The 26,879-nt window shown below is 41.4% G+C and overlaps 1 protein-coding gene across 1 annotated transcript; it reads left to right on the forward strand.

Moving 5' to 3' along the window:
- Positions 1-220: 220 nt before the first annotated feature.
- znf385b (zinc finger protein 385B) lies at positions 221-26,879 on the forward strand. Its single transcript, XM_051072482.1, is given in 11 exon segments — positions 221-359; positions 466-609; positions 719-832; positions 20,809-20,945; positions 21,117-21,152; positions 21,154-21,228; positions 23,478-23,649; positions 23,784-24,203; positions 25,064-25,248; positions 26,040-26,135; positions 26,299-26,879. Coding segments are annotated over 11 exon segments (1,785 nt in total). The 5' UTR covers positions 221-223; the 3' UTR covers positions 26,569-26,879.

The following is a 26,879-nucleotide window of genomic DNA, read 5'->3' on the forward strand; positions in this document are numbered from 1 at the left end:
GAGTGCGTTTGGTTGATGTAGCAGCTACTCACAGCGCGGTTTCCTTCCTAAAACAAAACTTTTACTGAAAAGTACAGCTCTTCAGTCATTACATGATAAAAAATAAAACATGAAATGAACTTCATCTTATATCATTTATAACATTTATAATGAATATTGAGGGTGTCCAACATCAGTTATTGTCATTTATGTATGTTTCTCTTCTTCTCCTCTTTCCTCAGGGATGAAGACTCCTCTCAGCCCCTCACAGCTCCTGGAGAGTGGGCAGATCTTTGCCTTTGGAGGGATGTGTCAAGACCTGATGGACACACCCACACCTACAAGCATCAGTCTTTCTGTCCAGCAGACTCCGTCCCCAGGTTACTGATATGTTTCATCAGCAGTGCTGTGTTTTTATCCTGTCATTCCAGTACGTCCTTGTAGCTTTCTCCTGCAGCATAAGCCATTCGTCTTATTTCGTCCCAGGTCAGGGCGGGGCCTACTCGCTGTGTGAGGTGTGTAACCTGCAGCTGACCTCTGATGCTCAAGCCCAGCTGCACTACAACGGCCGGTCTCACCTCCGGAGAGTGAGACAGCTCCAGGCTGGAGAGACGGGACAACATGCAGCAGGTACACTGCAACCACCGCTGACTGGAGTAATAGTAGTAGCAGCAGCAGCAAGTATTTTGCTATTACAAGGTTTAATGGGTTTTAATGGGGATGTGTTTGATTCCAGCAGGGGCCCAATCCAGGTCTCTCCCACAGGCCACAGGGCTCAGCTCTCAGCCTGCAGGACTAACTCCGACCCCAGGCCTGAGCCCAGGCCTCGGCGCTCCACCAAGCACCACTGCAGGTAACACCAGCGCTACTACTGCTTCTATTAATCCTGGTGTATGGAGCTGGCAGTGACTGATTCATCACATATTTTGTCCTCTGTTAAAAGTTGTACTTGAACACACCACAAAGACTTCACTACCTGCATGAGAGGAAATACTTAGTCAGCATTCCTTATCCAAACAACATTATAGAAAGACATGCAAGTTGTCACGTTTACCAGAGGGACATTAAGAGCTAAAGAGGACATTAATTTGTATAGTCTGTCTGTCTGCTGAGTGAGAGTGACTTTGGCTCATCCATCATCAACAGCTGCTGCCCCCTGGGAGAGGTCAGAGTGTTTGTGTGTGTGTATGTGTGTGTCAGTGTGTGTTGGATCTCAGATTGACCCCTGACTGTTGCCACCACCAGTTCAGGGTTTTCACTCACTCATCCTGTGAGAAATCTCCGCATCTGCCGATATCCATGGTTTGTTACCTTTGGAAAGAGCCCAGTCTTCATGCTAAGCTGAGCTGCTGGCTGTAGTGTCACATTTAAGGCGTAAACATGAGAGTGGTATTAATATTGTTGTCTAAATCTTGACTAGAAAGCAAATTACAAAATGTAAAATATTCCTCAAACATGGTCTTGTTATCAGTAGCTATGGGGCATGACATACATATATATTGTCAATATCATATATTGTGTGAGTGTGTAACTGGTCAGTTTCATATTATCCTCTGTCCTATTTATGTCAGTTCAGTTTGACGAGATGATCTTGAAGCAGTTTCATTGTTTTTCAGTTTAATCATTGCAGTTCCAGCGCCCTCTGCTGGTGAAGTTACAGTTAGAGCTTTTCACATTGCTTGACCCTCTTTGGTCCTGTGATCAGATGTGACTGGAACAGTTTCAGAGCATCTTCAGTGATACAGACCCAGTTTTTTAAAGTCAAACTGCTGGTCAACAGAGTGAGAATGTGCTGTGAGATGTAAAGGAGTTAAAGTGGAGCAGACAGCAGCAGGTCATTAAACTAGGACGCAGCCCTGCTCTAAAACCACACTGACATCTCTCAAAGATGTTGTTAAATTCGCCTGCATTGGTTCTTGTCTTTACTTTAAATTTGTTGGTAGTGCACAGTCTGGTTTATGTGGATCACATTTTAACTGTGGTGTTCCAGTTTGTTGTAAGTTTCTTGATCAAAACACACAATGCAGAACTTCCACTGGAAATTGGCCATTTTTATCTCTGAGGTTGGACAACATCTGTTGAATAATTTTAACTAAAGTAAGATAAATAAGTTCCAAAATAAGGAGAAATTAAAAAAAAAAAAACCCCATACATGCACACACCTAATTACGTGTGTATGGGATGATGATGTCAGGAGAGACAGGAAGCAGAAAGACAATCTCACACAGGTGTGTGTGTGTGTGTGTGTGTGTGTGTGTGTGTGTGTGTGTGTGTGCAGCTGTAATTACATACTGTGAGTCCGTATCAGTGTACAGCCTACAGTAACACTGATTAAAGATTAAATCTCTGGACACACACTCTCTCTCTCTCTCTCTCTCTCACACACACACATACACCACTCAGTCTGAATGGTCATGTCTTTTGCTCTCTTTCTCTCCCTCTCTCTCTCTCTCTCTCTTTCTTTCTTTCTTTCTCTGTCCATTACATGATGCTCGCTCGACCATGAAAAGCTCTTTGGCCTGAACTCAGCTCCTGCAGGCCAGACTGACTGAGTGTGTGTGTGTGTGTGTGTGTGTGTTTGTGTGTGACAGTGACCTGGCTGGCTGAGCAGCCTATCAGCATTCAGGTCAGATGACATCACAGCCAATACAAACAGTTGTGCTGCAGGGGGACAAGCGACACGATATCTGAGCTCCTCAATCAGTAGTTAAAATAGATGAGGTCAGTTAATTGTATGGATTATCCATTTATTCTTCACTTTTTAGTTAACTGTTGGGATAAACCAGCACTATAAAGTCAAGTTATGTTGTCGTCTCCTTTTTTCTGCCTTTTTTTTCATCTTTGTTAAAGTAAAAAAAAACTCCTACGATAGCACTACAAAAATCTTCACACTGTCTGTACCGTCATTCATTCCGTCATTAGTATATGAAGTATATAAAGTTATTACAGGAAGTAATTATGAAACTGTGAATATATAAGACAACAAATTCAGTGATAGTGTTTACAAATCAGTAAAAAAAAAAAAAAAAAAAAAAGGTGAGATGTCACATAGAGTGGTGGAGGAAGTACTCAGAGCTCTTTTTGCCATCTCACTTCTGCAGCTGCATTTGTAAGATCATTTTTGCAAAATGTTGTGAGTGAATCAAAAGATATAAATTGCAAGTTGAAAAAAAGTGAATTGAATTAGAAAAGCAGCTTAAAAATACATTAATGCAAACAAGCACCTGGCAGAAAATCCAAGGTTGAGGACCTGAGAGAACCATCACTATTTACATTTATACATAGTTGACATATGGGTTCACACTGAATACATTTTGTTTTCTCCTGAGTGGCAGTTACTGACCACTAGGAGGCAGTATACACACCCAAACACACGCACGCATGCACAGACGCACAGCCACACAGTCGCTAATGAAAGAAGTGAATTCCCATGATCCACATGCTCAGTACAAATGAAGAGATTAACTCACATGAGACTAATAACATTTACAATATTAAAGCTCCTCTCCTCCCCTCTCATCTCCTCTCTCCTCCCCTCCTCTCTCCTCTCTGCTCTCTCCTCTCCTCCCTTTGCCTTTCCTCTCGCCTTTCCTCTCCTCTCCTCTCCTCTCCTCTGCTCTCTGTTGCGGAGTACTGTGGACGACAGCACTAATGTGCTTTGGTCATCTAATGTGATGTGATGTATGAAGTATTTTGGGGAGTGTACTTGAAGTTTTGTTTTTTCTCTCTCAAAGTAAAATTATAAGTTTCCCTTTGATGAGAACCTTAGTGTTCCTGATTGGATGTTTCTTTAGTGCAGGGGAAATGTCAAAATCCGCCCACCTTTTCCTTTTCCTTCTTTTCCTTTTCATGTAAGTGATGTGTGTGTGTGCGTGTGGGCTATCTCTAATTAGCTCTCCTGGGCTAATAAAGGTCAGCATGTTGTCCTGCTGATACCCCATACATAATGAGCTGAGAAATGGACAGTTATTAATAGTCACACATTGCAGCAGTGTGTTTGTGTGTGTGTGTGTGTGTGTGTGTTTGTGTATGTCTATGTGTATGTGATGGAGAGATTGAGCAGGTGTTGATGTGTGGTCTTGTGTTGATGTATTCAGCAGTGTATGAATAGACTCTGCTGACAGATTAACACAGTCATAGTGCTGTATGGTGATGGCAATAAGCTCAGAGGTGGAGGGGGAGTGGTGTGGGGTTTGATGGGGGTATATGACCAGATTTGAACCCATGATGCTGTGTCCACATGACCCACATCTGTGATAACCAGTAGACAACTTGGAATAATAGAACATGTCCATGCATGTAAGGCCTGGAGCTCATGACAGCAGGAGACTGGTGAGGACTAGAGGGAATTATAATAGACAAGTCTGGGACAGGTAGATCTAGGACACGATGAGTGAAACTGGTTGGGCTTGTGGAATACTAGTAGAAAACTGCAGAACTAGTAGAGGACTACTATGACTAGTAGAAGTCTGGTAGAGGACTCGTAGTATTAGTAGAAGATTAGATGAAAACTGGTACAGCAGTAATATGGATAGAAGATTGGTATGATTAGTGGGGATCTAGTAGAAAACCAGTAGAACTAATGTAGCTAGTAAAGACTGGTTGGACTAGCAGTAGTAGTCCTACCAGTATTAGTAAATGACTGGGTAGGTCTACTAGAGGACTAAGAAGCCTGGTAGAGTGTCAATAGGACTGGTAGACAATAGCTTGGACTGGTGGGACTAGTTAAGAGATTGGCAGGACTAGTCGAAGGTCTTGTAGAAAACTGGTTATACTTGTAGAAAACATCTAGGACCAGCATAACTAGTAAATGGCTGCCTAGACTAGTTCAGGTCTAGCAGAAAGGAGCAGTAGAACTAGTAGATGGCTGCCAGGACCAGTTAAGGTCTAGTAGAAGACTTGTTGGAACAGAAGAACTAGTAGATGGCTGCCAGGACTAGTTGAGGTCTAGTTGAGGACTGGTATGACCAAGCAAGGTTTAGTAAAAAATAGAAACTCATATAGGAGCAGTAGGACTAGTCAAGGTCAACAAAATAAGGACAAAGAGAAAAGATTAAAAAGAAAAAAGATTATAGAGGACTGGTTGGCTTGACTAGAGGACCAGAGGACAACTGCTTTGACTAGCAGGACTAATAAAGGGATTGGCAGGACTATTTAAGGTATAGTAGGAAATGTGCTATTAGTAGAGGGCTGAGAGAACTAGTAGAGGGCTGAGAGAAAACTGGTGGAACAAAGACTAAGTAGAAAGTCAAAATGCAGTGTAGAACTTCTTGGAAGGATGATAGAGGACTAGAAGGACTAGTACAGGTCAGATTGATACAGGGCCAGGTTGTTGAACTAGTAAACCTGTAGAGGACTGGTAGAAGAAGTCTGGCAGTTCACCTGCCTGCTTCTTTTTTAATTTTCTCTTTCTTCCTTTAATTAAGTTAGTCCTTCTGTTTTTGTTCCCTGTTGGTTATTTTTTCAAATTATTTGCTGCTTTATTTATTTGCTGTTTTAATCTTTAACTTTTTCGTTTTTGTCTATTTTCTTTCTGTGCTTTGTTTTTGAGAATGGAAGAACTAAAGGCTTATATCCTCCTTTCCTTTCCTTTCCTTTCCTTTCCTTTCCTTTCCTTCCCTTTTTTGAGTCACGATGCCATGAACTGGCTCAGAGCGAGTGAGCAGCACAGAGACAGAGAGACAGAGAAAGAGGGATTTCCACTGAGACAGAGGGGCTGTCATCACTGCTCACCCTGAATATCATCACCTCAGTGATTCACATACACTGTACACTCTGTCGCTTTCTCGCTGTGTGTCGGTCACCCTCCTCCGTCCACACACACACGTGTCTCTCTGCCTTCACACAGACAGACAGTCAGACGGCGATTCTCCACTGTTTGGTTTGTGTTTTCTCTTCATTGCTTTTTGTTATCGCGGGAGCAGATGATAGAGAGGAGAGGGAGGAGGAGGAGGAGGAGGAGGTGAGACAGCTGTCTCCCTGTCGATGATGTGGAGTGGTTTCCTGGGTCGAGGTAGGAAATCCTTCTGTTTATTTCTGTTTAAGCTCCACACTTAGCTGATTTAGTTTTCAATGTCAGTGTCTTTCTTCTGTCTGGCTGCACTGTGTCTGCATACAGGTGTGTGTTATTTGTGAGTGTGTTGTTTTTGAGAGGATGGTGGGGATGACATGACCCGGAGGTCGTGACCTGGACTTGAACCTTGAACTTCGGTTGTTGTTGTTGTTGTTGTTGTCTTTCCTCTCACAGTATGGTCAGTAAAAAATGTGTTTCCAGTGAAAACTGTCATTATCCCAGAGACAACATCAGCTGTTTTTCAGGGGCCATGATTATAATTATCTGAGGACAGTTATTTACACATTAAAACAAAATAACAGATTTACTTGGACTGATTTCTACTTCATGTGCTGTTATTTCAGTACATTGAAGTGAAGTACATTTTATCTATATTATGTTTTTTGTTTTGATTTCACATCTGCAAACCTATAAAAACTGTGTAGAAACCTGTGTAGAAACAGCAGAAATTGTAAATAAAAAGTGTAATTTCTCTAGACAGTGTAAATGTCATACTATGGATAAAGAGAAGAATTGACAAAGGCTGATGGGAGCTGATTTTAATAATAGATGATGACGTTACAAGATCAGAAATTTGTATTTAAATGAAATTTAGATCTAGTTTTGGTATATGATGATGATGATGATGATGATGATGATGTTTTTTTAATTTTAAATGACATCTACTTTAAGTGTTCAAACCTAAGGAATATTGCAACAGTATTTGAAAATGTCTCTAATCGCATATCAGTGTAATCAAAACACTGTAGAGATCCTCCAGATAAGAAAGACATTCATCCACTGGCTGCTTTGTTTCTGCCTGTTTTAATTTGTAGATATTAGTATACAATATAGCTAGTATTTCATAGTATACTATACATTTTGTTCATGTGTTAGAACAAGAATTGATGCCACGCATGATCCTGCACCACCCAAAGATTGGGTCCTACACTGAACGCCCTCAATTTAAAACTGAATTTCAGCACTTTAACCTCACAGTTATTATCTCACTACAATACTAACATGCTAATGCCCAGCAGATATAATGCTTACTATGTTCACCACCTTAGTTTAGGGTGTTAGCATGCTAATATTTGCCAATTAGCACTGAACACAAAGTACAACTTAGAATGATTGGACTGTCATTAGTTTTGCAGGTAATTGGTAAAAAACCAAAATGTTGGACAAATAAAAAAATGTAATATCTTGATGCTCATCTTTAGGGGAACATGAATTTAATGGTAATCCATCTAAGAGTTGTTGAGACATTTCACTTAAAACTACAAATGTGAACCACCTCGTTGCTCTAGAAGTTGAAGGCAGCTGGACCTCTTTTAGGTTCTTGAAGAGTTTTCAGATCTGAGGAAGCCTTTCGGATGAGAGGTGAAATGTCTTCAAGAACCTAAAAGAAGTCCAGTTGCCTTCAACTTCAGCACTTAAGACTACCATGACCTGGATGACTGAGAACCCTCATAGACATCTAGAAGAAAAAGTAAGATGATTGTTGGAATCAGTAGGATTCATCCTCTGGACACCATGAATGTGTCATGACATCCCATGAAGTAGTTGTTGTTGAGAAATTTCAGTCTGGACAGAATGACAGACCAACATCACCATCCATAGAGCTGTTCTTTTAGCGGCATGGCTAACTGTCTGTTTCCATCAGCCATCATCTTCTCTTTCTCTCTACCTCCAAAGAGTGAGCAATATCTTAACTCTTTTTTTTTTTTCAAATTTCTGCCATTTCCACTCTTATTTATTTATTTATTTATTTATTTGTGCAAAGTACAAATGCACCTAAAACAAGTGGGTTGTAATAAGCCTACTGTAGAGGAAGAGTCTGAAAAGCAGAGGATTATGCTCTCTTCAGATATCTGCTACAAACACTGTGACACACTGTGCAGCCTCTTCTGCCTTATTTGAGCTCTCTTTAATGTGATGATGTTCTTATGTGTGGCACCTTGGATTTCAACCTGGAAATTTGACTGACTGATGTTTTCCAGGAATATCAGCAGCTAAATGAACATTAAGGATCCTTTTGCACGGATGACCTTATAGAAAACAGTATTTTGGAATACAAGAAAATAATGTGATTGGTCCTTCTCTCTGACATTCTACTCATTACAGATAGCGTGACTGCTATGATTACCCACACACTGCTGCTCATCACCACAGTGCAGTGTGTGTGTGTGTGTGTGTCAGTGAGACAAATACACACACAATGGATTCCCTTGTCCACTGTGTGTCTGGTTTTATTTCTGCAGATTCAGCCTGAGCTTCATCCTTCACTGTTCATAGATGTTGTTGTTTTTCTCTGAAACTGTCACATACACTGTCCAGTTTAACTGATACGTTTGCCCTTTGTGGTTGCGGTTGCCAGGTTTCCCAGTGTGGTTTCTTTGCTCGGCCTTTCAGAGTAGTTGCAGTTGCTCTGTATCCTCATTTAACATGAACAGATATTTAAGTGGTGTCGCACAAAATATTGGTGAATGTTTGATAAAAGAGACAGATCAGATGAGAAACTCTTCTTTTTATTTTCCACTGTTCTCAGTAATTTCAAAGTGAAAGTCCCTTGTCTTGGGTGTTAACATTTAGGGCTGAAACTAAGGATTATTTTCATCATTGGTTAATTATTTTATGTTAATATTTTCTTGAATAATCAATTAATTGTTTGGTGTATATCCATCCATCCATGATTTATAACGCTTATCCTTAAGGGTTCTCAGGGGGGTGGGGGTGGGGGGTGTGTGTGTGCTGGAGCCTAGCCCTGCTGATATTGGCTGAGAGACGAGATACACCCTGGACAGATCGCCAGTCCATCGCAGACCCAATATATAGACAAACAACCATTCACATTCATATTCACACGTTTGGTGTATATAATGTCATAAAATAGTGAAAAAGCCTGTTATAATGTCTCACAGCCCACAGTGATTTGTAGATATTCAGAAGATATTCAATTTATTACCATACATCATATCCATACATTTATGATGCGGGGACCAGGGAATTGGTTTGGTATTTTGGTTGTAACTAAATGACTAATCAGTTATCAGATTATTGGATATCCTGTTGATCAACTAGCTTTGTTTCCATTATCTTGTCAGACCCAATCTGCTGAACATCCTCCAATAAAATAAAAATTTCAAAGTTTTTTTTTCTTTACCAAAGTGTCCTTAGAAAAGGAAGGTGACCTTTCTTCTAGCGCCACCCTCAGGACAAACTTTACAATTTTACTTTCTGCTACTGGTAAGACTGTTAGAACAGTTCAGTCATCAGTAGGTTGTTTGTTCCATTCACTACTTACAAAGTTAGTTTGATTCTAATGAAATTTCTGCTGCAGGTGGTGACGCTGTTCTGTCTCTGTTAGTTTCTACTGTTTTCTACTGAGTCTCAGTCTGCAGCTCTCCTGTCTGCTTCCATATTCCTGATTGGTTTGCTGTGTGTGTGTGTGTGTGTGCGTGTGTGTGTGTGTGTTAATTTTGGATGAAGAAGGATCTGAACGTGACCTACTTACACACACACACACACTTGTTATGTTAATGTGTGTTTCTCTGCATAATAATAATGCAGTGTGATGTCTAATGCTGCCATCAGCAAAACCACACTCAGTCTGTGTCTCTCTACCACCCTCCTTCTCTGTGGATAAGGAATGTTTAAGATGCAGATGAAGGTAGTAAGACAGGTTCTCCTCCCAGTAGAATCACTGGTGTATTAATATCCTACGTTCTTCCAGGCTCCGTCTACAGCTGCAGTGTTTTCTGCAGTGGGGAACCAGTGAGGGATCATGTCACTGCGTTGTAAGGACATCCAAACTGACAGTATAAAGGCTCCACTTGTACCCACACTCACCTCTTATATGACATGGGCACAAAGTCAGGGGCAGATTATGGATTTCTCTTTATAAATTCAAACATTTTGTGGAATGGTTATGAGGATGCTGTTATGAGGATGTGGTTAGTCTAGCTTCACATAAACACTAGGAACACAGAGGAATATCAAGCCTGAGTTTGTCCAAAGTAAAAAAAAAAAAAAAAAAAAAAAAAAAAAGGCACTAAGAAGCACCTCTAAAGCGCACCAGTTAACATGATGTATCTAGTTTGTTTAACCTGTACACAAACAGAACTGTAAAAATGATCGTTTGTGGTTTTAGGGGGAGGTACATGCTGAAAATAGGATCCCCTTAAAAATGAGATGATGCATCTCATGGGCTTTCTCCTTTAATTAAATTTGAATAATTAAAGTTGAAATAAATTTACATTAATCAACATGGGCCGGTGCTAGCTGCAGGTCTTTGGTTAAGAGATACAAACACAGGACAACAAAATACTTCTGTCATCAGATCTCACTTCCCTGCTCTGTATGCAAATAAACATGAACATCATTTCCATTTGCAAAGACCACATGCATTGTTATTTTTAAGTGGCAAGAGGCAGCAATACACTTCTCATGCCTAATCTGCAGGAAATTAAAAGAAGACATGTGAATGAGTGTGTACTTAGGCTTACGCAGAGGACAGCAGTTGACGAGACGGTCCTTCAGTGTCGCCACGAGGCCCACACCACCTCTGAATGCGGTCTGAGTGATCGGATCTCAATGCATCCTCAGTGCATCCTGGGTGCATTCACACCTGAACTTAAGAGCTGTCTGCTCGTGATCAGATCACTCAAAATGTTGGCTGCAGTGAACAACAGTGAGGTTACTTACAAACAACTTAAACATCTGATATCACACTTTATTTATTTTTAATGTTTATTATATTAACTGTGAACCAGCTGGTTTTGTGTCTCACACACACACACTCACACACACACACACACTGTTCTCTGTGTAAGAGGAGACAGTGCGAACTGACAACAACTGCTCTCTGATCTCATCGCACACACACAGACACACAAAAAGCAGTGACTGCAGCAGGGTAATTTAATCTTTAATCCTTCAATATAATCTGTAAGTAGTGTGTGTGGTCGTTCTCTCTCTCTCTCTCTCTCGTCCTCAGGGATAGAGTTTCTTCTCTCTGGAGGAAATGGCAGCAGGGGATTAAGAAGTACACACACACACACATAGAGAGAAACACACACCTGACGCTGAGGGTTCGGGGGTTCAGATAGCGATGACACATGCCACTCTTGCTCCGGTCACCTGATACACTCTCTCTCACACACACTCACACAGAGTGAGTGGTGGGTGTGTTTGGCTGTTGCTCTTTGGTTTGTAAAAAAGACGACAGCTAGAGTAACGCAGACGGAGAGAAAACAGCAGGGTACAGTAGAGGAAAGAACAGATTACAGTAGAATACATTAGAATAGAATAAATAGAGATAGAAAGGGGAGAGAAATTTAAAAGAAAGACAAAAGAAAATCTGGATCAAGATAAAGAAAAAAAGTCATCTGGTTCAGGTAGGAACCTTTAACCGAAATCCCCGTCTTCATCGCCATCTTCCTCTTCCTCAGCCGTCATCACTTCCTGCCGTCTGTGTGAGAAAAAATGTTTCTGCTGCTGTCGGTTTCACTTTAACTCCAGTGATTCGAATCACTTTACAGCCTGATTAACAGTGCCAGATGTTTCTCTGTTCTCTGCTGAGTTTGAGGATAATGTGGTGAAGTGTGGATGATGATACGATGATGTTTCTACCACAAAAAATACTCCGTCACACCAGCTCTTCACTGGTGCACAATGCTTTATCCACCAAACTCTGACATTTTGTGAGGGTTGAACAATCAAAGAGATTGAAGTGTATTGCTCCCGCCCAGCGTCAACTCTGATTGGCTCCAGCTCCCCCACGACCCCTCAAAGAGATAAGCTAGTAGATTTAGCAAGCTAATGGATGGATGCATACCTTACCATTACTGTGTCATGTAAAATACATTGTAGGTTCACTCATTGACAAACATTACTCAGAGAAAAATAAAGTATAGAAATGGCGTCCTCAGATTTTACAACTGCACTCCAGGGATTTACTTCATGTCATGTTAATTAGGGGAGCAATGTTTAGTCAGTTAATTGACTACTCAGTCAGCAGAAAATTTTAAAATAGTGTTGCAAGTCTTTAAGATGTAGTTTTGGACACTGGCTGCTTTTATATTTATGGTCTTTCATATGTCCACTAAGAGTAAATGTGGCATTTTTTTGGAAAAGGATGATGATCTATAGGTCATGTGACAGATAAATGGACTGCGTATAAGGTTACTGGAAGCAACATAAGACACCACCCTGATGAAGGAAAGGTGGTGGAAAATGTTGGGTGAATGAAGCACGGTGCACTGGAGAAGTGACACCTTTTCTGATCTGCACCTCGCTGTGTGTGCATTCTCATAGTTAGAAATCGCAAAAATCATACAACCAGACTTGTCTAACAAAGATCTAGTTGACAGTTTAAACACCGTGCTAAATGAGGCGTTCGCACTTCTGGTTTGGTATCGTTAACCTGTTGTGAAAGGTGTCATTCGACGTCTGACGTGAGGAACCATTAGAAAAGAAGGAGGAGGGTCTTGGTTTATTTCCAGAAAGACTCTGGTGTTAAAGCAAAATGGATACTAAATGTTTTCTTAACCGTTCATAGTCAGAAGTTGGATTTAGTTAGTTACATAGTTTTTCACTTCCTGTGGTTGCTCTGCTTTGTACAAAACTCTCCTGTTCAGGTGGTCTGAGTCCAGTTGATTAATCTGCAACAGAGTTCAGTAGACCACTTTCACACCAGCCCAAATGATGCAGGTGTAACAGTACCTTTTACTGCTCTGTGACATACAATACAGTATGATATAATATGTAAGTTTAGCACAAATTCAAAAGCTAAACTACAGCAGTAGAATTGTCACAGAGGGGTTGAGCAATCTAATTAATAAATATGTGAGTTCAGGGACTTTCCCTGATACATGGGAAGGTTAAAAGGAGTTATGACAGAACTGTGTTGTGTGTTTTGGCAGTTCCTTAGTACAAGACACCTCTTTTGCATCCTGTCTATGTGTTATTATTTATGATAAATGAGGTCCAGTTGCAGCCCCGGCCGATAACGCTCAGTAAATTATTTAATCGTCACTTAGCAAGCACATTAGCTTGGTTGCTAATGAGATAAGAAATTCACACGATTCAAGAGATGGATTTGTTGCATGGGCTCCTGCCTCAGAGCTGTCTGTGCACCATGCCCTCAGTTTATACTCCACGAAAATAGGCTGAGATAAAATTGGATGGTGCTATACCAGCTAAAGAGCCACTTCAAGTCAGTGCTGTCAACACGACTTGTTATTGATCAACACTGTTGTCTGTGTAACAATGTAAGAGGCATGTTGATGAACTAACTTCCTGCTCTCAGGAGGATGTCAAAGTATCTCTGACATGACAGAAATACACTGAATGACTGAGACAGTGTTTTGAAGACTGTTGCCGTTTCACACACATACACACACACAGTGCATAGTCCAGTTGAAAGATGAGTTGTTATTGGCCAACTGGTGTTTTAATTACATCTTGCCAGCACTCTGTGTGTCTGTGTGTTATGCTAATTGTTTATACTCAGTGTTCAGTGTTTACAATAATTGGATTTATTTGGACAGACCACCCAAGTTTTTTTTTCATTCATTCATCTCGTTTATTTCTTCTTCCCCTTTTTTTCCGACTCAAACCAATAGCTAACCAGCAGCTAATTGTTTTTATATAATAATTTAATTATTATTTTATATAATCAATATTATAATCAATTATAATTATTTTATATAATCGATTACTTACACATCAGTTATCTGTTTTGAAAAAAACAACAACAACTATTTAATAAAATAAGCAAAATGTCTTTTAAAACTTGTCCAGAGCAAAGAAAATCATAAAGTCAATCACCTAAGCAGTTAATTTGCTAATCATTACAGTACTTCAATGATGCAGATATGCAACTAAATAATATGTGAAAGTGCAGCAAGTTTTCAATCTGCTGGACACAGCAAAGATGCTGTGTGCCAGTTTCTGCAACTAAATAAAAAGTTGTAAGCAACTTAATCAGCTCCATTTGGATTTGCATAGCAGAGGTATGTGAGTGATTAAATATCAGCCTCACTTCTTAGTAACCACACCCACTGGCCAAAACTTGGTTTGTAACAGATGACAGAGCTCTACAGGTCAGATCAGTTACAGGTTCAGTCTGACGGTGCAGTAGAACACTGTGAGATTTTCCTTATTACGTCCTCATCATATGAGCTTCCATGCACTATGTGTGTGTGTGTGTGTGTATGTAAATTTGTGTGTGTGTTTGTGGGGTGTGAATACCAGAGATGACCCTGACTGCAGCTACATCATAAATCTGACCACTGCAGAAAAAAACAGACTGACCACCAGGAAACTGGATGCTACCACTTAGAAAGGGGTTTAGAATCAATTTATAGACCATTTAATCCCAACCGCCGCCGCTGATGTCAGGAAATACTGCACCAAGAAAAAAGACTTTGATCATTTCAGATGTTTGGGACTGTCATATGGTCTGGTATTATAATGATTTAAGACCTGTTTGCACCAGCATTTGAAAAGATGAAATCCTGTGCCAGAGACCTGTTCATTGGTATCGCTGTGATTATTGGATTTGCTTACGAAAAGGCAAAATAACTTTTTCACATCAAGTTTGACTTTGGTGACTTTTGACTTGACTTTTGGCTTCATTTTTGGGGAGCTGTCATGTCATCCATCTTTACAGTTATTGATCGGAATATAAACTGCTCCACAGGAGAGGAATGTAGACAATTTAACTGTTTGAACCTAGTTAAGTAGCACACTAGCACAGAGAGCTTTTTCCTCCTTCAGTAACTGTGAATAAAATGATGTATGATCCTGAGGGCAAAATACCAGAGGGTGGATAATGTCCCAGGTCAGAGAAAACAGAGAGAATCTCAGAGAGCTGTTTGACTACCACCAGCCAGGCTGGCAGTTAGCTCAGCCAGTTACAGTAATTTATCAATTAGTCCTGCAAGTAGTCACAATAACCAAACTTCAACACATGAATTAATTGAATTGAACCACTTTCTGCTGTGACCAGGCCATTAGAACAGATGTAAACTGGTCAGTTTCAGTATGAACAAGTATTAATCAGTTCTAGTATCAGACTCAGCCATTCAATGGTTCCAGTCTCGAACCGGATTAAACCAGTGTTAGTTCCAGTGTTAGACTGGTTAGAACTCCTCAGTGCCAGTTCCAGTGTTGGACAGGTCAGTTCCAGTTTGAAACCTTTCAGCAGTTTAGTCACTCTACAGATGGAAAAGGGTTGTTTGAAGAAACTTGTGAATAAATTTTCAACTAAGAGTTTTTGTTTACAGGAAGCACCGCCTTCAACGGATCTTCCAACCAATCACCAACCGCTTGAAATAAAAGTGTCTGGCTGGTTACTTCATCGTTGGCCAGTGCTCATGCTGGTTTACAGACGTTGCATGTGAATGCAGTAGCAGATGTTTATCAGTATTTATAGCAGCTTCTTAGAACAGCAACTTACTGTAAGAGAGAAGGGTACTGTGTGTGTGTGTGTGTGTGTGTGTGTGTGTGTGTGTGTGTGTGTGTGTGTGTTGTAACCAGATCTCAGAGGACAGAAGGACAGAATTGAGACGACTCTGTCACCACACTGTTTGTCACATACACATACTTTAAAATATCTTCTTTTCATACCAATCATAAAGAAAACAGGAGCTCAACACTGCAGACTAACTATAACATTTACCCTGTAAAAAGGACTAAATGAAGTGCAGTGAAAAAATGCAGACTACAATCATCGGATATTTGAGTGCGGTGTTGATGGATGCTGAAACGCTGACACTGGAAAAATAGGTCACACAGTGGCAGACAAAGCTGTCAGGGCTTGTAAAGGCTTAAGGGGTCCTTGGGAAGGCTCAAATAGTCCTTCAGGATGTTCTAGGGGACCTTGAGGTGGTTGAAGCTGTCCCTGAGAGGATTTGAGGACTACATAAGGAAGTTTTAATGGTCACTGAGGTGGTTTATTACTTGGGCAGATTCGTAGAGTCAAGTTAAGGTGGTTTCAGTGGTCAGTAAAGAGGCTGTAATTATTCCACAATACAACAATAAACTCGGAAGAAAAAAAGTGAAACAATGTTCAACAGCGGTGAGATGACTCTGGAGACAAGGGTGCTTGTCGAAGGTGTCTTTTAGTAAGTTTCCAGGGTACCTGAGGGAGCTCCAGTGGCCCTGTTGGGTGCGTTATGGGTTCTTGAGATGGTTTCAGTGGTCCTTGAAAGGTCTTGGTTGGTTTTTGTGTTGTGTGAGTGGTCTTCAGAGGTGCTGTATGGCACAGTGCTTAATAACAACGTTGAGACCACTCATGTGTTAGGAGTGGGGTGCTATGTCAACAAATTTGTAAAGGACAAACTGACAGCATGTCCACTTCACATGTGGCATCATTGTGAATTCTTGATAAACGTCCAGTTATGTGAGGAACTCACAGTGGTTTCACTGGTCCTTGATGCATGTTCGTCTAGCTGCGCTGCACAATTGTGCACTGCTCCTGCTTTCTCAGCGCACAGCAAAACTATGTAGCGCATAAAATTACAGTGTGCGACATTGTGCATGTCTGATGTTGCTCACAGTGGTCCAAGGAATTCTCAGGGAGTATGTGTGTATACTCAGACACATGAAAAAATTAGGGGGAACATTGTTGATGAGGGTCAGTCGTTTTTTGTGTTGTGTGAGAGGTTCTTTAGGAAGGTTGTAGGAGCTTTTAAAGTGGTTCAAATTATCCTTATGATGGTTTCACAGCACACCTGATCGCAGGCAATTGGTCATTCAACTGTCATGATCTTACAAAGTGCTGTTGACCAGTCACAGCCAGTTAAATTCGTATTTTTAGTTAGGGAGAAAACTGAAGTCTGTAATGTAAATGAATCTGTTCAAATTTCTTCCAGATCAGTTTAGAGGCTCTCCCCTGTTGTCTTAAACTGTCACACCCAGATGCCTAGAGGGTCACGTAGCCTACACCCCCTTTGAAAACCCAGTATACCATGAAATACACACTGCACACGAATGCTGAGAGTGCACTAATCTCAGCAGTTGGTAGGCAGTGATTTAATGTTATGTACTGTTTTGCACTAATAGGATATGATAAATACAGCTATCTACTAAATACTGCCAACAGAAACTCAGACATTGCAGGTTAATGAATGCTTCGCTGCTTCCCAGTGGGTGTATAAACCTTATTCATTTTTAAATATAAAAATAATGACAGTCTGCATGAGTTCAGATTCAGTTTACTTGCATCACATCCTCACTGTGACTGTATCATTTAAGACAAAGCTTTTATTTTGGTGGGTCCACCTAGCTGACACTATCATTACACCATCTTTAAAAATAGACACTAATCTGTATTTACTATCATAAATAATCTCCCAGCTAATAACAGCTGATCCAGACAATTATCTGAGCTGTTGTATGTCCGGTTTGATTTGACAGCGGCGTGTTGTGCCTTGTTGTTCTGAACTTAATAAAGAGTTACACTGATAAATACAGACACTGACTCACAGCTCTGCTATATGAGGACAAACTCAGAGAGCAGCAGCGTGGCACACAACTAATCCACAGCTAGACTAATGTCAGTCTGAAAAAACACACAGCTGGTCCTGCCTGGCCTGGCCTGGCCTGGTCTGGTCTGGTCTGGCTTGAATACATATAAACTCTTAAGCCAAACCTGTCAGTCCAGTGTATCCTTATCACGGTTAAAAGCTGTCCTAGAAGTCCTCATGTTGTAGTTGGTTATAGTGACATTTAGATGCCTCACAAACCCATTAGAAGGGTGAAAACAGGTTAGAACAAGGCTAGAATGGGTTATTAAACAATAGCTAAGGAGTTAGAACACATTATACTGCAATTAGAAAGGTTTATAATGACTTATAAGATATTGTAAAATGAGTTATATTGCATTTAAGAATACTTTTTGCGTTAAGATACATTAATATTAAAATAGAATAAGGTAGGTTTGAATGGATCCTAGTGGGTTTTCAGATATTTAGACAAAGTTAGGATGAGTTATAGTGATTAGTGATTATAAGGAATTTAAAATGGGTTAGAATGGTTTATAAGGTATTCATAATGTGTTAAGGTGGGTTACAGTGGGTAGTGGGTTGTCTTTAAAATGCATTAAAAATGGGTCATTGTTGATTTCAGTGACTCGTATTACATTTAGAGTGGATTATAATTAGTTGTTGATCTTGTAAAGTGGATTAAATGGGTTACATCGACTGCTAGAATGTGCTAGAATGGGTTATAGTGAATTTACAGTGGGCTGTAGTCTAATTAAAATGGGAATGTAATGGGTTGTAGTGCCTACGTAATGGGTTTCAATGAGACATTTAGCATAGGTTAATTAGGTAACATCACAATTTAAATGTGTTAGAATTGGCTATTGTGGCCATAGGTTAGGGTGCACTCAGAATGGGTTATAGTTCATTTAAAATGGTTTAAACAGGTACATTTAAAATGGGTTAGGGTTTATTTATTTATATTTTATTTAGAATCAGTGAAAATGGGTTACAGTTTAGAGTGGTTTACAATCATTATAGTACATTCAGATTAGATATGAATTAATTATAAGGAGTTATTGGTTCAACTGGTTTATAGTGTATTTAAAATGGAATAGAGTATATTTACTTAAGTTCCGTTGGACAGATGGACAAAACCAATAAGATCAAACTTTTCCACATCCTCATCTCTCTCCTCCTCCTCCTCCTCCTCCTCCTCCTCTGTCAGGTCTGATTCAGTTGCTCTCAGTGTTTCCACCCACACTCTTTGGTTATGAAATAATTCACTGCAGGGTTTCTATAAGCTGTGACTATACACGTACTGTACACTGCTAGAAGAAATATGCTTTCACAGATGTACTTTTTGTATTTGTGTATACTGTGGATGTATATGTAACACCTCCTCACACTGTATATAACTGGGAACAAACGGTTTTAAATGTGGGCCCAGACGTCAGATTCATCACCACATTTCCTGAAATGACCCACTGCCCACATGAATAACACAAAAGTAATTTCTTGATTTGACTGTTGTTGGTAGTGGTTCTGCAAATTTTCAATGACATTCAAGACAAAGTTTAATGTTTCTTAGCAGTTTTGTAATAGTCGTGTATGGCTTCATGTCTAGAATGTGACCCTTAATTTGGTCGCTTTGGGCCCCATTCTAGGCAACTGAATAGATGTTGTTTCTGCCTCTTCACAAGGAGATGAAGTAGAGTTGAGATGTACAGATGTGCAGCTCTTTCTGGCCCCTGTGGCAACTGGACACATGGACTCATTATGTGAGCTGCTCATACACCGTCTTTCTCTCTTTTTCTCTCTATATTATTGCCTTGTTTCTGCCTCCAGCAGCTGCAGCTCCATATGTTCTTCATGTTGTTACTGTAAAGCAGATAAAACCAGCTTCTTTGACAGCTTTGCCAAGAAGTGTTTGTATCACTCAGCAGTATCTTTGCTGAGATTCAAGCTAAAAGGCCAGTTCTTGATACATTTACAGGCTAAGTATTAAAGCTAAAAATAGGTGTTAGGGTAATTCTGTGTTCATGTTCATGCATTCAGACAGTAATTTTGATGAATTCCAAAACTGTTCCCCAGATGTTTGGATCAAAGCCTCTGCTAAATGAATGTAATTTAATAAAACTACAGAGGTATCAGACAAATTGGTGGCAACATGGCTGCAGAGTCACCATCACTGGCTGTTCAAAATAACATCTGATATTAACATTTTATATAACTAATTCAGACAAACTCAGCTATGTGTACACTGTGTGTTTCATTTTTATTAAATATGAAATATGTAACAAGATAAAAAAAAAAAAAATAGCTAATTCAGTTTCATCTTTATTTATATGGTGTGATTACAAGCCGAGCTGTTGGGGTAACTTTCTTTGAATAATGTGTGAAGTGAACGCTCATGCTTGTGGAATAACACAAGGTTTTTCTTGGCCTTACCATTTTTCAGACGTGGTGCGAATACAGTCACGAGGGTACACACACGAGGATCAGTTTAACGAGGGTCGAAGGCTAGAGGGGGCCGTATGCTGTACAGAATGAATAACTCTCTGAGGCAGGTAGAAATATTCAGTTTTGGGGTTGTGTGACAGCCAGTGACACACACAAGAAACTTTGCATGGATAGAGAGAAGAATGTATTTTGCTTAATATCAGCAAATTACAAATGCAAATGTCCTGCAAGCAGTCAAGACAGTGACACAGAGGTGAGGCAGGCTTCTATTGCAGGACAGTGATCTAAAGCGGACCTTCAAATCCACTACGAACCACATCAAGACAAGCTGGAGCTTTTGAAATGACCCTCACAGTCCCTTGAGCTGAACACTGAAAATCTGTGGGTAGATCTTAAACACGCTGTGTGTGCAAGACAGCTTGAAAATATCTCAGATGTTGATGTGATCCTGTCGGAAGAGTGGGTGAAAAATCCTAAATCGAGAATAGAAAGACTCTTAGCTGGCTACACACAAAGCGTTTGCAACCTGTGATACCTGCCTGCCAAAAGCTTAAGCACTGACTTAGTAGGGTTCTCTTGCTGTTTCTGTTCCTCATTGTGCAGAAAAGTAAAAACATCTGAGGAATGTTTGCTGAAAGATGTTTTGCTGTGAACTCCATAAAGTTTCCAAAACCATCTGCCATCACTGACTTTTTTTAAACGGACCAACAGTCACCTCAGGTGACACCTCCAGAAACTAAAGAACGCTCAAATCAGTGCCGTCACTCTATTATTAGAAATCAGTCATTTAAACTCTCTGTCTGTCTATGTGTCTGTCTGCAGGAAGTGGGTGTGGTGCAGTAGGAGCACCGTTGCCGGGGCTGATAGGCGCCACTGGTCCCTCAGTGATGATGAAACCATTCCTGTCGTTTCCGGTCGAGACGACGTCACCCGTTGGACTTTTTCCAAACTTCAACACGGTGTGTGTGTTTGTGTTTGTGTGTGTGTGTGTGTTGTCTGTGTGTGAAGAACATTAACAGTGACAGGGTGTTGTAGCTGCAGGCAGTACAGCCTGTGATACAGAGACCTCATCACTGTTCAGCCAATCCCAAGCAGGCTGGTGACCTCTGACCTCTGTGTGTCTCCTGCAGATGGACCCGGTGCAGAAGGCCGTCATCAACCACACCTTTCGGCGTTACCATGGTGCCCAAGAAGAAACAGGTCATCTCCTGTAACGTCTGTCAGCTGAGATTCAACTCTGATGTATGTGTGTTGTGATGAGTTTCGTTCATGTGCCTCAGTGTTCAGCTTCCTGTTATGTGATTCATCTGCACTCCTCCATCCTGCTGTGATCAAAATGCTCAAAGCACTTGTTTCTACCCAGGGGCCTCTTGTCTCACAGTTTGTCCATGTTTGTCCTGGTAGTCCAAAAAAAAATAATAATAATACATCTTCCAACACCTCTAACACTATGTTAGCTCTGTAGCTTACAAATGCAAGCTCATTTGCAAATACTGCTTGCAATTTCAGGATGGGGGAATTAGTTAAAAAAAAAACAACAACTAAATACTAATATTAGCATTCGACTGAAAATGACTCAACTTCAAAGTGTAACTTAAGGAGATTTGTCTGCACAGAGCTGGTGGGGAAAATATTTTCTTACGGCGCTCCATCAAGCTGAGACTGTGTGATACTGTCTTTGTGTGTTGTATTATCCTGTCAGGCGCTCATACAGAACAGCAGGTGTATATATCCAGGTGTAACCCCTGCCCCTCTCTATCAGCGCAGCGCTGTGTAAATGACACTCGGCTCATTCACATAATGATGGCTGAGCGGTGACGAGCTGCCTCGTTAGTGACATGCCAATCAAACGTGACTAATTTATGAGCTGGTAAAATTATTCATGAGTGAACATGAAAACAGGAATCACTGCAGAGGAGAGGAGAACGTTAACTCAGTCTAATAAGCTGAGTAAAAGTTGAGCCATGACATTTTCAGACAGTCACATGAGGACACTGTCAACCTGGAGGTTTGTTACAGTGTGCTGACACACTGCCTCCCGGGGCTTGTTACACTGTGTGGTGACACCTGACACGAACAGTTTTTTTACAGTGTAGAGATCATCATGTTTACCTGATATATTCCACATATTAACCCCCCCACAGACATAAAGACTGTGTAGACCCAAGGCTCCATCTCTGCTGCTTGATATTAACATTAACATGGATATCTGATCTGGATCAGGATAACACACATTATTATGAAGTCAGATTTTCCAAAATTATTATTATTATTTGGGCCTTTTATGCCTTTATTGATAGAGACAGTAGAGATACATAGGAAATGCAGGGAAAGAGAGCAGGGGAATGACATGCCGCCAAGAGTCCAGCCAGCTGGGAGTCGAACTGGGGACCAGCTGTTTAGGGAATATGCATCCTAACCATTCAGCCATCGGGTGCCCCCCCTCCAGGTCTGATTTTTAATTTATTCAGTACTATTCAGTACCTGCAAATCTACTGATGTTCCCATCAGAACAGCCCTGTGATAAAATAGTGCAGGGGCTGCACTGGTGGTGGTGTGAGACAATCCAAAAGCTCCAGTTGGAGTGACAGGCGAATGCTTTTAAAGGCCTAACAAATGCCAACATAATGCACAACAATTTTGTAATACTCACACACAGGACTTTACCACTCTTGGAAGTTTTCATAGTGCCAGCTATTTTATCTTTCATTGCAATGGTTGCAAAGTAGTTACAAAGTAATCCAGCAGGAATGTGTGCTTGTATATATTTGATCAGCCAAAGCAGCTCCTGGCTGGACGACACTGCATTGCAGCAAAAGTCCTTTTTATCTTTTAGGCTCGGGCTCCTCCGCTTTGCCTCTGCGTTTTTTCATGTAGAGATACTGTCAGAAGTGTTTAGTAAAAGTGTAGGAGAAGAAAGTGTGGGTGGATATCATTGATAATAACTACCATGACGAATGATGCCCATACTGTGGAATACTGTGCATGAAAAACAGAAAGCAAGCTGTAGTTTTATTGTACACCACTTTCTTTAATTTTGTAGGAAATTGTTAAAAAGTCACCTTCCTGAATCCTTAAAGAGAAACTAAACCAATTTTAGTCTTTTTACATGTCACGTGGGGAACTGCTGCACGTGTCAAAGAAACAATTGTTTGGGGATATGGAGTCAGGGAGAAGAATTAGATTAGCTGCCACTAGCTTAACACACCTGAATCTCCGACTGAAGTGTGGGCAGTTGAGTTGCATTATGGGTACTGCAGGTGGCAGGTTTTGATGAGGAAGAGGAATACGAAGAGCAGAATAAGTTCATATCTCCTGTTTAGCTGCATCAATTTGGATTTTTTTCTCTCATTTCCACCTTAAATCTGAGAATGTGTGTCAACTGTATTGAGTGGACGAGTGGTTAGACACGACTGTAACAACAGGATTTCAGGTCTCTGCATCCAGAACCCAGGAAAATAAAACTTCTCTCTGTGTGTCTCCTTGCTCAGTCTCAAGCAGAGGCTCATTACAGAGGCAGTCGTCACGCCAAGAAGCTCAAGTCTCAGGAGAACAAGGCCAAGGCCAAGCTGTCAGTCACTTCAGAGACCAATGGGAGCAGCTCTAAGCCTGCGGGCCCCGCCTCTCATGTTTCAGCTAACAGCAGCACCAATCAGCACACAGGTTGAGTTTATCAGCTGATAACACTGATCTGAATGTTGTTACTGATGATGTTTTTATTCTCTGGAATTTTTTTTTTTTTAACTCATCCTCTTTTTTTCCTCTCCCCCTCTTCCTCCTGCTTCTCCTCCCTCCAGAATTTTTATCCAGCCTCACCGACTCCACCTCCGCCTCCCCTATCAAAGTCTTCCTCCTCCCCCCCTCCTCGTCCTCCCCTCCCTCCTCCTCCTCGTCCCCCTCCTCTAGCAGAGCGGGCAGTGAGCCTCCCCCACCCAGCCCCCCCTCCGCCCTCCCCGCTCCAGGCCTGTCTTCCTCTTCGTCCACCTCATCCTCTTCTTCCAAAGCTTCTCCTCCTCCCCCTCCTCCAGCTCCTGTCACCTCCTCTTCATGCCCTGCTCCTCCTCCTCCTCCTCCTCCTCTTCTTCCCCTTCTTCCCCTTTGCCAGGATGCTCCTCCCTCAGTGGAGTCTGAGGAGGAGAAGGCGAAGAAGCTGCTCTACTGCTCTCTTTGCAAAGTTGCTGTCAACTCTCTGTCTCAGCTGGAGGCTCATAATGCAGGTGATGATGTATGGAAAGCCATTTGGGTCATATTTGTACCACACTCACCTTGTTTGATTTTATCCAGTAGAGAGTGGGTGTTGATGTCAGTCTTTCACGCGACACAACTCATGTCACACATACTGAGAGGAAACACAAACACACACATGGCTGCACTAAATGTTTAGCACTGTGATATCAAGAGGAAAAAATTAACAGTGGCTGTAATGAATATTTATAGATAAACAGTGGACCACATGATTATTTGTGAATAAGGTTCGCTTGTAGTGATGAACCAACAGAGAATTATCAGCTGTCTCTGCAGGTCTCTACAGCACTACTAAAGTCCGTGTCCATGGTTTGATTTTCCAGCTTGCAGCTGTACTGCTTTAGTTCACTCTCTCAGCTCTCATGAGCGTTGTTTTCGGCCCCAGGAGGCAGCTGTTTTCAGTGTTCACGTTTTCATCTGAATGCAGCACAAAAAAAAACAAAAAAAAAAAAACACATTAATGTTTTTTTCCACCCACATGCATTTAAAAGGTTTCAGCCAAAAAAGCGTGGTGTCCTTGAACTCACCAAGAGGGAGAGCTTTCAAAACAATTTCTTCAGTTGAAGATGATTACCACATCATTATTTACCTTCAGCAAATGTCAAGCCTCTGCAGGTTGACTTTCATAGAAATGAAATGAAATTAGTGGCTGTCTGGAGGGAGGGAAATAAGACTAAAATATTTGATAATGGGATTAAATGTTAAAAACAGCAACATCAGCACAGCTTATAGCTGCAACACTTTACAGAACCTGCACTGACAGATATATATATATATATTATTATGTATCTCATTTCACAGCAGTCGGTCTCGGCACGTCTTTTGTTTTCAGGTTCAAAACACAAGACGATGCTGGAGGCTCGGAGCGGGGCTGGGCCAATCAAGGCCTACCCTCGACCCGGAGCCAAGCTGAAGAACGGCAGCAGCGCCGGGCTGAAGGGCTCCGGCCTGCAGAACAAAACCTTCCACTGTCAGATCTGTGACGTCCACGTCAACTCTGAGATCCAACTCAAACAGGTAGAAACACTCTGAGAACTTTAACATTGCTTTTTACTGCTCTTCCCGATTCAAATGTAGTCTAGTTTTTGTTACAGTGGAGATTATTACTTTTTACTAAATTTTACATTTCGAGTGCAGTAATATGGAATATGGTTGACAGATCTGACCTGAAGATTTGAAATCACATTTCACAGAAATGGAAGTTATGTTACAGCTTGTGAAGCTACAGTTAGCCAGGTGATGAGCTGCGTCTGATGCGCAACCAGACTCAGGGTCCTGTAAATGCCATTTGTCAAACTCCCAAGTGGTCTGCCATATGCTTTTTACTTTAAGTATCTTCTGTCTAGCTACCATAATGTCCTAACTGATGGAGTGATGCTGAGATGGTCGACCTTCCAGCAGGTTCTCTATCTCTGCAGAGGATCTAAGTTCTGTTAGAAGGACTGTTTGGTTCTTAGTCTCCTCCCTGACCAAGGCCCTTCTTGTCTGGTTACTCAGTTTGGTTGTACAGCCAACTCTCAAGAGTCCCAATCGTTCCGTACTTCTTAGAATTACTGAGGCCAAGTTTGTGAAAAATCTAAAAACGTGTTTGTTTCACTTTGTCATTATTGGTCGCTGTGTAAAGACTTATGGGCAACAATGACATCTTTATCCATTTACAATTGAATCTACAACACAGTAAAGTGTGAAAAAAGTGAATACTTTCTGTAGCTGCTGAAATAAAAAATACAGCCACGTGAGCCACAGTTTTCTCTGTCTACAGCGTTGTTTTCAGTCTGAACATGTGTTTGTTGTCATTGTTGTTGCAGCACATCTCCAGCAGGAGGCACAAGGACAGAGTGGCAGGAAAACCCAGCAAACCCAAATACAGCCCTTATAATAAACAGCAGCGAAACTCTCTCACTGTAGGTGTCTCTTTACCACTCTCTCTCTCACACATTCACTGTCATTAAGTTCAGTCTTAAACAATATTAGTAAATCAATCAATACAATAGACAAATGTTGATATAAATCAATAATGGGGGTTTCTCTTCTACTTTTTCTCCTCCTCTCTTCTCCTTTCATCAGAAGGAGTTAGTGAAGCCCTCCCTCTCTCCCCCTTTCCTCACCACACCCTTCGCTCCCCCGCCCTCCTCCCTCACCTCCACCATCTCGCTCCCTCCCTCCTCTCTCTCCTCCTCCCCACTCCTCACTCCCACCTCCTCACCCCTCACCCCTGCCATCTCTCTCCACCCTCGCCCTCCAGCCTCCTCATCCCTCTTCACCGCCTCCTTCCTGCGCCCGGCTCCTGGACCAATCAGAGCGAGCCAAGGGTCGATTCTCTTCACACCCTACTGATGACAGTGGCGGCGGTGGGGGGGGGGGGGGGGGGTCGAACCAGTGACCTCTGACCTCCAGTTTGTTGGAGCTGCAGGGGCAGAGGAGTCCAGAAGAGACATCGGCTCTGCCGTTGTGGCTGCAGGGATTCAAACCTTCTCACCTGACTGAGGCTTTGCAAAGAGACATGAGAGTACAGAACTTCCTCCTTCTGCCTGGATCAGACGTCTTTGTCTTGGGTCTGAAACAACCTGGAGCAACCTGTGACGATTTTATCCAAACTAGAAATGGACACATCGCTTTAAATAAACCAGAGCTGAACCCAGGAAGAA

The sequence above is a fragment of the Lates calcarifer genome, linkage group LG1, assembly GCF_001640805.2.
Source record: "Lates calcarifer isolate ASB-BC8 linkage group LG1, TLL_Latcal_v3, whole genome shotgun sequence".
Taxonomy (NCBI): Eukaryota; Metazoa; Chordata; class Actinopteri; family Centropomidae; genus Lates; species Lates calcarifer.